Raw genomic sequence first — 14436 nt, forward strand, 5'->3', positions numbered from 1 at the left:
ATGGTTCGAACGATAGTCTAAGTTCGGAGGCACGTACGATCATCCAACGGACTCCGTGAGCCCAAGCCAGCCACTCTCCGGGACTGTTGGCATTGTATCGCGGTTCGACAAGTCCCTCGGTCTTGAGGACTTCGAGGAGGCGATAGTAGCGGGCAGCATACGCTTCGGAAGTTGGGTCGAGGTGCGGCATGTTCGTGTAAGACAGGCGAACTCCTGCAACTGTCTCATATCTTCGAGGACGGTCACCGGCTCTGGTTATGACCTTCGCCGTTCGGGGACGGTCGTCCGTTATGCAGAACCTGCGGAAGGCCGAGTTGGGTTCTCTCATGTGTTAGTAGGTCCGGGTCGAGTGTTGTGACATTCTCCGATTGGCTGCTTTCCTTATCACTTTCATTCATCATTTCTTGTATTTCTCTTGGCTCTCTTGGTCTTCGGACCGTATTTTCCTGTATATACTCTGGGACTTGTTCCCTTCGAATCTCAGAGACCCCCTTACCCTCTCAATCTCACCTCGCACCGGCGAGGTTCGTCAGTCAGCCAGTACGTTCGAAAGTCAGCAAGTTCGCCAGTCAGCCAGTACGTTCGAAGCCAGTCAGTCAGTCAGTCAGTTCGCCAGTACGTTCGCCAGCTTGTAGTTGCCCCGAGAGGCTCTACACTTCTCCTCCTGCCGTCGCTCGCCTTCCTTGTCACCGTTCGTTCGACACATCTGTCGAAACCCTCCCTCCTACCTTCGAGGCTTAGCCCTCGCCTTCGAACAGTCTTCGACATCTTCGAAGCTCTCCCACGTCGTTCGGAGTCTTGTCCGTCCTCCTCCTTCTTACCTAGACCACTGTACAGTCCCCCGTACATCTCATAGACGCAGAGGCCTCGCATACCACTGCTCGACCTCCCGGTTGGGTTTTGTGTGGCTTTTTGTGTTCTTTTCGGTCGCGTCAACGAGTAAGGACAACCTCATACAAATTGTTGGTCGTCATGCTCCCGACGAGGATTGTGTCACTGCCATCCTGGCTAGCAATGCGCATCTCGCCACCCTTGATCTGGATATTGCATCCGCTCCCGTCGATTCGAGACAGCAACACTAGGTTGGCTGCCATTTCGGGTATGTGGAGCGCGTTGCGGAAGGTCACGACTGAGCGTCGTCCTTCGATGGTCATCTCCGCGTGGACGCACCCGACTCCAATAATCGTGAATTCAGCGCCTCGTTTGGCGCTGCTTCCGGAGTGGGGCGTCAAAGGTAGGTATTCAGAGAAGTACGAGCGGTCGGTGAAGTAGTGGTGGCTCGCCCCGGAATCGAGGTAAGCACGTATCGTTCCGCTAGGGTCGGTCAAGGCTAGCGTGGGTGATATAGTGGCCATAAAGACATTGTAGTTCGGGACCCCACTAGGGGTCGACGTAGACACGGTGTTCGCAGATGCGTTGGAGTTCGTCGTAGTCATAGGATGAGCCAGATCGGCAGGCGATCCTCTCTTCGGACGCGGCGGCGACTTCCAGTTCGCCGGCTGCTGCCCCGCCATGCCCCCGCCTTCGCAATAACAATGTTCCTTTGAGTGTCCCTTCCACAGGCACCACTCGCAGATCTGGATGGCCTTCGCTGCCGTCATAAACGCCGATGTCTGCGGCTCGCTCGACGCTGCAGCCTGCGTTGCACCGAGAGGGTTCTGAGGCTGGCCGGTCCGCAGCATTTCATTGTCGTGGACGGCGAGGATAGTGAGGATTACATCCTCGGGATCGGATTTCGTGAGGAGACCTGCCGTGATATGATTATAGACTTCGCCCATAGATTGGCAAATGATGATGGCAAAGCGATGGTCGGTGAGGGGCGACGACATCTCATTACACGCCTTGCGACGGCGGCGTAGTTCTTTGAAGTGTGCGTGGATGTCCGAACCAGGGACGTACTTGCATTTCTTCAAATACTCCTCGGCGTTCATGACCGCCAGCTCGCTTCGCCTCTCCTTTATCACCAGCAGTGCTGTCCAGAACTCATACACCGTTAAGCCGAAAGGTTCGACCCCACAGATCGAGAGGTCCATGTTAAGCGTACAGGTCGCCTTCGCATGGAGGTCATTCTTGTTCCATTTGGCAAGTTCGGTCACTTCGGCTGGAGTGGGCGTGGCGCCGGCAGGCTTAGGTGCGGTCGTCTTTCCGAGCAGGTGGTCCAACTTTCCTTGGAGTTCGACGATCATGAGAATTTTACTCTTCCACTGCACCCAGTTGGTGCGGTTCAGATGGAAGTTCTCCGGGAGAATGAGAACCTTTTCCTTGTCGTCCGCCATACTAGTGGGTATATGCATGTTTTCGGTGGGTATATGCGCGCGAAAAACGGTTTACTGCGTCGGAAAAACATCGAACGGGTGGTTGTGCCCTTAATGTGTCGTCGGTTTGTACGAGGGTTGAGTTAAGACGGGACGGGGCTCATAACCTGTTAATGTTACAGCGTCTTAGTCTCGACCTCGTGGTACTCGACTTTTATATTGATATACCTGTTAATGTTACAGCGTCTACGAGGCACAGGATTAGTGTCCGTTGTCCGTGAATACTGCTACAGAAACGGCTTACCTCAGTCTCGACCTCGTGGTACTCGACTGAGGTGCCTCCAGTCTACGCGCGTCCGTCAAAGTCCGTTCGTACGTCACGTGTCCGTGTCTAAACTAGCGCCCGTGTCTCGGTCCTACCTCAACAAGAGTGACCGGAAGGAATCGATGGTGTCGGTAGAAACGACGGGCGGGGGTGTTGGCAAACGGATGGGAAGGGGATGTGACGATTTGGGTCCGGAGGGGACGTACGAGCTCAGATACTCGTAAAGGGACTGTGACGCGGTCGGAGGAGGGTGGTGAACTCACCCGCCAACGCAGGGACTCGGAGTGAACACGTAGAAACTCGTTGAAGCCGGATGGAACACAGAGAGCCGGAAGGAAACACGGTGCTCGTTGAAGGTGAACGCAGTGATCTATTCGCAACACAGTAAACACAGGACACAGTGAGAAACACAGGGAATCGCAGTTGAGCTCGCTCTCTACTCCTAGGTGGTAGGTAGGTAGGATCTCCCCCGTCCGGTCCCCGGCTCCCTCCCTTATCTTCCCTCCGGCTCTATCTCCCACGCCTCCGCCTCGCTGGCTCCTCTCCCCGTACTCTCCCGTTCTCTCCGGGTCCTCTCGGGCCCTCCTCCCGTCCCCTTTGTCCCACCGGTTCCCGTCCTCCCCTCCTCCGTGCCATGTCATCCTCCATGCCCCTCAATCCACTCGCCACCGTCCACATCCGCCGGTACTTCCTCCTGCTGGAAGTGCTTCGACATGAACAGGCCGCCGAGCCACACCTCGATATGTCCTCGCCTGGCACCTGGCTCGTGTGGGGTCATGGCGTCCGCTGGCTTCTGGTACGCATGCCCCCGCTTGTCCCTTCCGCCGCTTGACTCTTGTCCTAGCGCATGCTCTTCGACTCGTTCTCCCTGGCTACGGCCCATAGCGACGCGTCCCTTCTGTCACCCCGCAGTGTTCCCTCCGTGGCCTCTTTGCTCGCGTATGTTGACACCGTATTCAAGGGCATTCCCTCCGACATCAACACCGGCACTGCCCTGTATCCTGCCATCGCGTGGTCCCCTCACAGGGTCCATGCCAATCCGTCCGTCGGACAGCCTCGCCCGCAGTCTCCCCCTCAGTTCGTAGACCCACCCCTTCGCCTATCTTCCCTCCGGCTTGCTTCCGATAACCACGACTCCCTTCATGCTCGCATGGGCACGTTGATGAGCGAACAGCGGTCCTCTGCCGGTCGTATCCGTAGCGACGTCGGGTTTGTAGTCCGCGAGATCTACGACTTGGGCCGTTCCGTCCGCCTGATCACCGAACCGGATGGTGCTTTCGGGGGTGCTGCCGGAGGGAACGTAGATCTGGAGGAGAGTTCGGTCGGAGGCCCGGAGGGTATCGACATCACCGTTCCGGAGATGTTTGACGGAGGGAACACTGTTTCGTAGCGTACCCTTGGCTTGTAGTCGTTCGTGACTCTCTGAATGAACGGCCGGTCCTTGTGCCGTTCCTTTCCTTGTGCTATATGTTGCCTTACGGGGCTGGGCTACGTCCCTGCCCCACATCTCCCCCACCTGAAATTCTGACCATCCTCGGTCAGGTCCTGCCTTCTGGATCATCCAGGCCCTTCCGCCTTGAGGACTCCTTGTGCGTTCCCCTAATCACGATTGTCCCTTGTTGCTTATGATGTATTCCGTCCGGGCGCCTCCTCCGTGAGATCGATTCCCCTGACCAGCTTCCTCCGGACACAAAACACGCCGCTGCCCGCCATCTTGATGCCGTGTCCGCTTGCTTTCAACTCCCTTGATCTCCCCTTCATCCGACTCTCGTCTTTCCATTATGGCCTCCCCTCCGATATCGTGCGAGCCATCTGCTTCCTCTTTGGGTTCGGCTCCTTCCGGCGCTACTGCGTTGACCTTCTACGAACGCCGCGCAGCTCAGGCGCAATTGATGGAGCTTTGGGACGACGTGGCAACATTTCTCTCCGCCCGTGCTAACCGCCCCTCCAGCTGACGCCGGGGACCTCGAGGTAATGGAATGGCTCCGGTGGGCCCGTAGGGCCGTCTATCTTCAGGTACCAGTCCCCGTCTTCCTTCCGCTTCATACAGTTGCTGACCTTTAGTCCACCGTAGCTTACTGTCGAGGCCAACTCCCTGGTCGCACAGCGGAACGGACATGAGTCCCCCGGCAATCCGCCCTCCACCATTGAGGCTTTGAACCGGCTGTCCGACACCATAGCGGAGCGTGCTTTTGCAGTAGGGGCACCTTACCAGGCGTATGCTGCCCAGCTTCGTGCTGACATCGAGAACCGGGTCGGCCTCCGGGATGATCTGCGCACCGCGCGCTGGAACGATGCTCCCCTGGTGCTTAGTGAGCACTTTTCACCGTCATTGGCCCGTCCGTCCTCCCTCCGCTGGTCCCTTCGTCCCTTCCGCCCTCCGGTACAATGTTGGCCCCGGTTGCTTCACGCATTCCCGCTCCCATTCCGGTTCGCACTGCTCGTCCCGCTATCCTCCCCGTTCCTCCACCCTCGCGCCCCACCTCCCCTATGGCCATCTCGCTGCCCGTTCCTGACCGCAAACCCTTGTTTCTTCTGGGCACGCCGTCCCCTCCTCCTCGTGTTTCCTCCCCGCCCGTTGTTCCTCCATCCGCCACCCCCTCCGGGCTCCCCGTTTGTCGTGTTCGCCTCCGCGTGGCTGACGAGCCGCCTACTCCTCCTCCCGCCCCTGTTTCTGGCTGCGACGTAGTTCCTCCCCTCCCTTCCGGTTCTACCCAGGCCAACCGGATGCGATACGGCCCCCACGTGTACAATGTGATTCCCCGTTGCGAGTCCTGCGTTACTCACGGGACCATCTGTCGCACCGATGGGCTTCCTCATCACCAGTGCACCCCCTGCGCTCGGAGCAAGGCACGGTGTTCCCTCTGGACGCTCGGTGCACCTCCTTTCCTTAGTTCCGCTGACCCGTTTCCACGTCCGACTTACCCCGTGTTGCAGACAAGGGTCCCTTTGAGATGTGGTACATTGGCCCTCACCCACTCATCTCTCGGTCCCAAGCACGCGACTACGATTTCCGCACTTCCGTGCAGGGACGAGTTCATGGCAACGTCCCCCACAACCTTCTCAGCGCGTTCCGGGATGATCAGCCTGGCCCTTCCATTCCCGCCGCGCCTCCTGTTCCCGGTCCGTCTTCCCGTCCCACTCCCCCTCTTCCCCGCACTGGCGCCATACGGGACCGTGCCCGGAGGCTCAAGGCCGACACCGCTTGAGTGGAGTCTCTTTACACCGCTCGATTCTCACAGGCGGGCCAGGATCACGACCCTACCGGTGGGCGGGAGGGGGTCGACAAGATTGAGGAGGATGAGGACATGCCACTACCGGGTGGTGACGACCCGGAGTCCGAGGAGGATGCGTAGAGGTACCCGCCGTCCGTAGACATGTATACTCGTTGCTGTGTCTCCGCTGTCCCGCAATTCACGTTTTCTGCTATCGTTCCCCAGGTAAATCTGGTGTCGTTGCCGTCCTCTTTGTTCCCCGTGCCCTCGGTACCCCTCCCCCCTTTTTGACTCGGTGAGGCCATCAATCGTTCTAGCTTCCTCCCCAGTATTTCTTCCATAAGATCACCGTGTATTGCCTCGTGATCTTCCTGCTTCCCGTCTTCCGTGTCCCCCTTTCCGATCCGCACCATCCGGTCCCCCTCCCCTCTGCCTTGCGCCCAACACATGTTATCCTTCCGGGTCTTCTGATCCCTCCCCTCCCCTTCCTTCCTTCGTACTTCTATCCTCCCTCCGGTCCCTCCTCACTTCCTCCGCGCACCCGTATTTCCCGTTTTCTTCACCCTTGCCATGGTACGTCACCCCCACCGTCTTATGATTTCGTCCAGTGCGTGTTAACCTTCTCCGGCCCCTCCCCTGTCAGAGTGGACCGTGGCCCCCTCCGTACTCCCCTGAATGCCCGCCTCGGCGTCCACCTGGCATATCCATCGCCGCGTCCTTCTTAGCCCCTTCAGGGCCTCCGTCAGGCAACGTACATGTCCGTCAACCTTCCCTCCGGGGATTGTCTGTTGACAAGCAGCTCCGTGCCCTCGAGAGCTGTACCAACGCCCTCATGAACCATGCCGAGCGCTCCGAGTCTCTGTTTGCCGACTTTCAAGAGCACCTTCTTGAGGATCTCCTCGCCTTCCGCTCGCATTTCGAAGGTTCCGACCGCGACCTGTGGGACCGTGCACAGCGCACCCTTCACCTCATCACCGACCTCCGCGAACAGCTGGATCGCCACCAGATCGACACCGGGATCTGCGTCCACGACCTTTCCACTTCCATTACCAGGATCTCCCGCAATACCGACTCCCTGACCCACTGGGTCCGTGAGCTGGCCGCCTCTTCCTCTGATCCCGCCGTTCTTGATGTGTTAACCACCGTGGAGCAGCGCATGGCGTTCCTCATCACCCACCTTCAGTCCATCCCTGTTTCCTTCCCTACTCCGCTGTTTCCTCCTCCGGACCAGTCCCCTCCGACGCCTCCTGTCTCTCTTTGACAGGCCCGCGCCGCGGCCTCCTCTTCTTAGATCTCCTCTTCCTCCATGTCTGAGCTCTCCTCCTCCGCCTCGTTCATGGTGAACCGCTCGGCCAGTTCCTCGTTTTCATCCGGTAAGTACTCGTCCCACTCCTGCAGGTCTTCTATGCTGATCTTTCCCTCCCTCCGGCCTCTATAAGGTGCCACCCGGAATGCTGCATATTGGTGTCGCGCTACACTCCCATCCAGCTCTGCCAGGATATACGAACCCCCTTCCGTTCTTCTTACTACTATCATCGGTCCTAGGTACCATCTCTTTGCCTTCCGGTTGTGCTCCGTCTCGATCTGCGAGTTGCGAACGAGAACGAGATCTCCCGGACCGTGGTTGTAGTCTTTGATTGTGTGTGTGTTCTTCTTGATAAAGTGCTCCACGGACTTGTACCGCGCCGTCAGCACCTTCCCATGTATCGCGTTGAGATCTTCCCTCCGCTTCAGTAGTGCCCGTGCGCGCTGTGCAATGAACTCTTCCTGCGATAGTACTCCCTCCGGCTCCGGAACGAGGAACGTCGCCTCCACTAAGTCAAACGGAAACACTGGCTCCACTCCGTGCACGATCCAGTACAGTGACATCCTGGTGCTCTTCTGAATAGATACATGTTCCGCCCAAAATACCGCATTGATGACCGTAGGCCACTTGGTCTTGTTCCCTCCACAGAGCTTCATGGCCGCCTCACGCACATCGAAGTGCCTTCGTTCCACCGCGCCGTTCGCCCGCGAGTTGTACGGCGAGATCTTAATATGGTTGATACCGTACTTCTTCGACAAGATCTCCATTGCCGCGATGAACGCGGGCCCGTTATCCGTGACAAACTCAGCTACCGCTCCCCAGCGACACAGGATTTCCTGGAAGATGAAAGCGGCCAGCGTCCGCGCCGTTTCGTTCCGGAGCTTTCTCCATTCCGGGTACGATGCCATCGAGCACCGGGCCTGGACGATGTATGAGTACCCTCCGGACTTCGGCATGTGCATCGTGTCAATATAGACCTTCTGGAAGAGGCCTAGCGGTGTCACTACCATCGGTGGGATTCTGATTTTCTGCGTACTCCGCAACTGGCACTCGTGGCATGTACTGACGTACCATTTCACGTCTTGATCAAGGTGAGGCCACCAGACTCGGAATCGTTCCAGTAGTCGCGTCCGGACTGTATACATTCCGCGATGCCTGAGATCGCCGTGTGCCTGCCTCAGTAGCTCCAGACGCCGTTCCTTCCGGATCACGCACTTGTGCTTTCCTTCCGGATCGCATCTCCAGAGCCGTCCCTTCCGGAGGAAGAATTGCCCGGCTTTGCGGACAAACCGGCAGAACACCGCTTCATCACCTAGGTCATCCGGTCGCTCCATGTCGCTCAGGAACTTCTGTATCTGCATCTTTGTCAGTTAAAGTGGATCAATCAGGGTACATTAATGTACCAAATATCAGCTCATCCAGGGCCATTAATGTACCCCTCTAAAGTCAATCCAATCTAAATCCAATGCTGATCCTGCACTAAGTCGTAAATCACTGTATAAGATCAGGATTTGGATCAGATTCACTAATCCTCATTAAGTTGATACAGTCTTAGGCCAATTGTACAACACTAATCTAACACTGATACTATTCTGATCCATGCATTAGTGTACACTGATCTAGTACTAATCTTGGATGATCCTGGGATCAGTATATACTAATCCAGTACTAATGCTGGGATCAGTATATACTAATCCAGTACTAATGCTGGGATTAGCATACACTAATTCAGTACTGATCTCAGGATTAGCATACACTAATTCAGTACTGATCTCAGGATTAGTGTACACTAATTCAGTACTGATCTCAGGATTAGTGTACACTAATTCAGTACTGATCTCAGGATTAGTGTATACTAATCCAGTACTAATCGCAGGATTAGTGTATACTAATCCAGTAACAATCCTGGGATTAGCATACACTGATTCAATACTGATCGCAGGATTAGTGTATACTAATCCAGTACTAATCCTGGGATTAGCACACACTAGTTCAGTGCTCATTAGTAATTCTATGCTCAACAGATCATTCTTATGCCTGATCCGCTGTGATCTATGTCCCTAATCGCACTCAGCTTAACAGTTGATCTACAGTGCTAATCCAGATCATACAGGTACTATAGCTAGGTACATCAGTATTCGCAAGGAGAGTCGACAGTCAATGCATGACAACACATGGAGGACCAGCACCCGGCCACAGGATAGACGTGTACCGCATCACGTCGATGGAAGCCGTGGACGCGGCTACGAACCAGCGAGTCCACAGCAGCACCACCAACCAGCGAGTCCACGGCGCCACCACTACACGTCAGCACGTGCAGCACGCAGCAGGGCGGAAGACAACGCGGGCACGACGGAAGGATGCGAGGGCGAGCCAACTATGAGACGCGAGAGCAACAGAGGACACGGAGGGCCCCGGTGAACGCAACAGCGAGGGCGAGATAGGATGTGCACGCGAGGGCAAAAGCAACACGGGCGGCGACGGCGACGCGACGGTGCAGACGCGATGGCGAGGCGCAGATAGCGAGGGCGACGCGAAGGAGATGTGATGGCGGCGACGCGGAGGAGACACAATGACGGGAGAGTATAGGCGATGGCGGCGACGCGGTGGAAACCCGATGGCGGGGGAGATGGCGATGCGGACGCGGAGGAGACCCGATGGCGAGGGAGAGATAGCGAGGGCGACAGAGGATGTGGACGCGATGGCGATGGCGATGGTGACGCGAAGGACACGCGAGGGACGTGGGCGGGCATGCAGGTGCACGGTGGGGACGACCGGGCATGCGTCGAGGAACAGATACGCTCACCAAGGGCCAACCGTCGCCTTCCCCGACCTCCGCTCTCCCCTCTTCTCCCAGGCATCCCGCCTGCCCCTACTCCTTCGTATTGCGGTCCCATTTGCTCGCCTTTGACGCTCGTCGCCGTGCTTGACTTGAGCGTGCCAGCGTAGGTGCGCGTTACGAGGCGCTGCGATGGTGTCGACTCTAGTTGGATAGTGGTGAAGGATGGCGGGGAGATGGCAGGCATTGGCCGGTCCACATAACGCTTCGCGGAACTGGGTCGCAAGCCGACGCTGGCAGGAACATTTCAGCGGGTACGTGAGGGAGCGGGCGTGGCTGTACAGTATATCTAGCTAGTTATTCTTTCATCGCCGTTGCCGGTACTATCATCCTCTGGCTGTAAGATATCATCAGTACATATTGCTGGCGTGAAGCAAAGCGGACGGACCCAGAACGCCATGCATCAACCGCAGCGATTCGATCTGCATCGCATCCAGCTCGAAGGCCGTGTCGATGACCGATGCCTTCCCCTGGGCCCGCAGTGCTTGGAAGGCACTCAACTGGACCCACTCCCCTCCATCGCGCGTCCACACGAAGCAGCTCGTCGGTCGCCATCCGCGCGTACGACCCGGCCTCAGGGTGAGTTCGAAGGTCGCCGCATCGGGGTTCGGATGGCTGGGTCGATCGGGACCTTGCGAACCATAGTCGACAATGCTCCATGAATCGGGGTTCATCTAACCCACATAGTCAGGTACGTCGTCGCGATTTTAGAGGACACAAACTTACCCTTGAACGCTTCCGGGCTGTCAGCATCGGAGCGAGTCGAATCCGATGCTCCTCTACCGCCGTGACCAGACAAGGTCTCTTCTTGTCGCTGACTTCGCGTCCGCCGGAATGGACGGCGAAGTCTATCCGTTCCGGGCTGTACAGCACGACGTAGGGCGAAGAGGAGTTCATGTGGTGGACAGATGGAATGAGTAGGATGAATTGGAAGAGGAAGGAGAACACTACTCACTGCTGAGCCCATTGGCTTTCTCGCGGCTACTGGATCTTCTCGCCAGTGCGTTTACGATACTTTGTATCAGCGGGGCCCAAGGACGACGGCTTGAAACGAGGCAAAGTGTGTCGGGGCTCGTTGGCGACCTCAGGTTCACCATACTGGCAGTGTATTAGACATCGGCGTCGTCTGCGATGATGCTGGGGGAGGGGTAGCGAGCGGCGAGCGATGACCAGAGAAGGGATGGTCGTCGTCTTCTATGGAGGGTACATGCGAGACGCAGTCGTGTTTGCAGTTATGAATGCGAGTAACAGGGTGAGGTATGCGAGGGAGTATTGAGACTGGTTGATACCGCGCCAGAGAAGTAGGGTCGGTAGGCGACAGTGTGAGGATAGACGGAGACGCGAGGTACGCGAGGGAGTATTGAGACCAGTTGATAACGCGCCAGACGAGTAGGGTTGCTAGTCGTTTGACTCAGAATAGATGAAGAGGTACGCGAGGGGGTATTGAGAGCAGTTGATAATGCGCCAGACGTGTGGGGTTCCTCGCTGCATTGCCGACGCTCATGGCACCCGTGGTTCGCCGTCCTTGGCGAGGTCGTCAGGGCGCGACGTAGCGGGTATCGGCTCCTACGGGGAGGAGCCGGTGAGCAGGTTGTACGCAGAACAATAAGTTACTTACAATTGTGTAATCCCATTTGTCTTTGTGGTCCTTCCGTGTGCTCGCAAAGTGATTAGCACATTGAAGACTAAGCTTGCTGAACATGTCCGCCTTCTTCCTGGCATATACGCGTGCCCCCTCTGACAAATCCGTCTTCGTGGATACTGCTTCCCATGCATTGGACATGCTCTTGAACCCGAGTATTGTTCGCTTGAATTCGGCGTGAAGCTTGTTGACCTCTTCATTCGCTCGGTCCTTCTCTGCTCTCGCCCGAAACCATTGAACGCGATCGACTGATCCATCGTCAGTCACGCCGCCGTCATTTGGCATTGGCATTGCACACCTTCGAGTTGCCAGGCCTCCGCCTCGCCTTCTGTCCTCCATGGCGGCACGACCTTCCATATCCAACTCGCCTCCTCGCGACTGTCTCCCAGTTGTCGAGGACTTCGCCAATTTTTGCTTTTGAGATCGTTGTCCAGATTGATTGCGGTCAGGATGTCCGCTTGGTCCGCACACAACGCGATAAGCCGATCGCGGTTGTAGTTGTAGAGTCCAGCGATTGCTCGCGTATGCGCAACTGCGGTATTGACCTGCGTCTGCGAGCGCATGTTGTCCTTCTGTCCCCGTGCGTGCTTGCGCTTGTCAAGGAGGAACGCGCCTTGATGGTTTAGGGATTGCTTGATACCGTCCAGAAGGTCGTAAGCGTGACCTACACGTATTCTGCGCTCGAATATAGCGAGTGCTTGCAGGCCAAGGTCTTCGCGCTCATGCGCAGAGAAATCGGAAGGGAATGCGAGGGGTTCTTCCTCAGGAGCCCCTGAGCCTTCGTCATCTTCGCTGTCATCATCTTGTTCATCTCCTTCTGCGTCAGGATAGTCGATATGAGGCATGAGAGAGCCCTGCAGCTCGCGCCACTTATCCAGTTCACGGCGGAGCGTCCGCCGTGCCCCGCTGACCCCCGCCAAAAGCGTGTCTTCGTCGTCGAGAAGCTCGGCGCTGGCAGGCGCACGGCTCTTCTTGACCTTCGCACGAAGTTCGAACCTGAGAGGCTTTAGTGAAGGAACGACAAGCCATGTGAGAAACACTTACTGGCGTTTCTCCAGCTCAAGGCCCTTCTTGAAGTAGTTCGTCGTCCCTTGCGGAACCCCATCTGCTGCGGCCGCCGAGAACTTATCTTCGGGATTGATTTCTTGCTGGACTAGGTCATCGTAGACCTTCCCCGCACTGGGGACTAATGAGTGATGAGCATGTCGATGTGACACAGCCAAAGAGCCATTGGTAAGCGTACCTATGCTCTCGTCTAGCATGTACACACTACTAACTTCTTTGTTCGACTTCTTGCCTTTTTGCTTCCCTTTGCCTTTTTTCTTGCCTTTGCGTTTCCGAGTCGACGTCTTTTCGGGTGCGGGCGTCGCGAAGGGAGCCGGTGTGTCGTCCTTCATCTTGATCCAGGCGTGCACCTGGTCCCCAGCCAGCTCGTTCAACGCAGCAAACACGCCGGTCTTACTGTCTCGCGCCTTGAAGGCCTCCTTCAGCTTTCGAGCAAGGAAAGACCCTTAGTGTGAGGTGTGAGTGACGTTGCTGCTCGAGGAGATGATGACATACCTGCTGTCTCCATTTTACACCAATTCCAATGGTTGTGAATGGCGTTCAGGGCGTCATGTAGGTGACCTGCACTCATCTCGCGTGTGCTGAGCCCCACTTGATTATGCACATTACTGAGTGGAACTTGACCGTTTCGAACGGTCCACCCGGAGTGCATTTGGCCCGTTTCGAACGGTGTACCCGGGCTCGGCCGGAGCACTCCGGGTCTACCGTTTGGAGCGGCCGCCGCCAGCAACGAACCGGCCGGAGGGAGGGTGGTGGTTTGGAATGGTCCGGCCGGAGTGTTGGGTAACGTTCCGGCCGGAGCTCTGGTGAACGTACCGGCCGGAGGCCTCGAGAAATATGGGTTTCCTACGGTGCGGCCGGACTGTTATCCAACGTTCCGGCCGGAGCTCTGGTCAACGGTCCGGCCGGAGGCCTCGAAAAATTTAGGCTTCCTACGGTCCGGCTGGACACATATTCAATGTTCTGGCCGGACCTTTGATCAGTGTCCCAGCCGGAGGCCTCGAAAATTTGGGCTCTCAACGGTCCGGCCGGAGCACTCAGCAATGGTCCGGCCGGCGCACTCAGCAATGGTCCGGCTGGAGGCCTCCAAAGATTTGGGTTCTCAATGTTCCGGCCAGGACCGGGGTTGATATCTAACCTTCTGGCCGGACCCCAGATGACATGGTCCGGCCGGGCAAAATTCCACCTTCCAAACATCCGGCCAGAAGCCTTGCGGAATCTGGGCTGTAAACAATCTGGCCAGGCTAGTTTGTAATCATCCAGCCAGCCGGACCCCAGATGAACAGACCGGCCGGGCTTCTCCCAAACCAGCCAGACACCTCAGGTTTGATCTGCCGGTGATATAACAACAAGAATTGTTAACCACCGAGCTCAGCTGGAAAACAACCAAGGTTGTGTCAACCAAGCTCAATATTTAACCACCACCGAGCTCAGAGTTGAACCACCGAGCTCAGAGATGAGCCACCAAGCTCGGTATCAAACCACCGAGCTCAATAGTGAGCCACTGAGCACAGTATTGAACCACCGAGGTTAAACAGCTAGGCTCGGTGGCCGAGAAAAATTGGCCGGGCTCGGCGCCGAGGATAAATGGCCGAGGCTCGGGCCGAGGTTTTGAGCGCCGAGCTCGGGCCGAGGTTTCGAGCGCCGAGCTCGGTGAAAACCGCCGAGGTCAGTATCAAAGCATTGAGCTCAGTGTTAAGGGGCCCAGTTAAAGGGCCGAGCTGAGTGTTCAATGACCGAGTTTGTTGTTGAAGCACTGAGCTCGGAAATGGCCGAGGTTAAACCACCG

The 14436-nt window shown here is 56.9% G+C and overlaps 3 protein-coding genes across 3 annotated transcripts; 1 reads left to right on the forward strand and 2 right to left on the reverse strand.

Moving 5' to 3' along the window:
• Nucleotides 1–4361: 4361 nt before the first annotated feature.
• B0H18DRAFT_1131787 (uncharacterized protein) lies at nt 4362–5936 on the forward strand (the record flags this gene model as incomplete). Its single annotated transcript, XM_048035513.1, has 5 exons — nt 4362–4490; nt 4552–4596; nt 4655–4892; nt 5518–5703; nt 5791–5936. 5 exons carry the CDS (start codon nt 4362–4364, stop codon nt 5934–5936), a joined length of 744 nt encoding a protein of 247 aa, XP_047884297.1.
• Nucleotides 5937–10229: 4293 nt separating this feature from the next.
• B0H18DRAFT_1131791 (uncharacterized protein) lies at nt 10230–10837 on the reverse strand (the record flags this gene model as incomplete). The annotated part of the gene is made up of 3 exons (XM_048035514.1): nt 10230–10273; nt 10329–10614; nt 10667–10837. 3 exons carry the CDS (start codon nt 10835–10837, stop codon nt 10230–10232), a joined length of 501 nt encoding a protein of 166 aa, XP_047884298.1.
• Nucleotides 10838–11585: 748 nt separating this feature from the next.
• On the reverse strand, nt 11586–12340 carry B0H18DRAFT_849414 (uncharacterized protein; the record flags this gene model as incomplete). The annotated part of the gene is made up of 2 exons (XM_048039589.1): nt 11586–11830; nt 11881–12340. Coding segments are annotated over 2 exons (705 nt in total), but the record flags the coding sequence as incomplete, so codon positions are not given.
• Between the last annotated feature and the right edge of the window lie 2096 nt (nt 12341–14436).

The sequence above is a fragment of the Fomitopsis serialis genome, assembly GCF_022376445.1.
Source record: "Fomitopsis serialis strain Sig1Antser10 chromosome Unknown B0H18scaffold_711, whole genome shotgun sequence".
Taxonomy (NCBI): Eukaryota; Fungi; Basidiomycota; class Agaricomycetes; order Polyporales; family Fomitopsidaceae; genus Fomitopsis; species Fomitopsis serialis.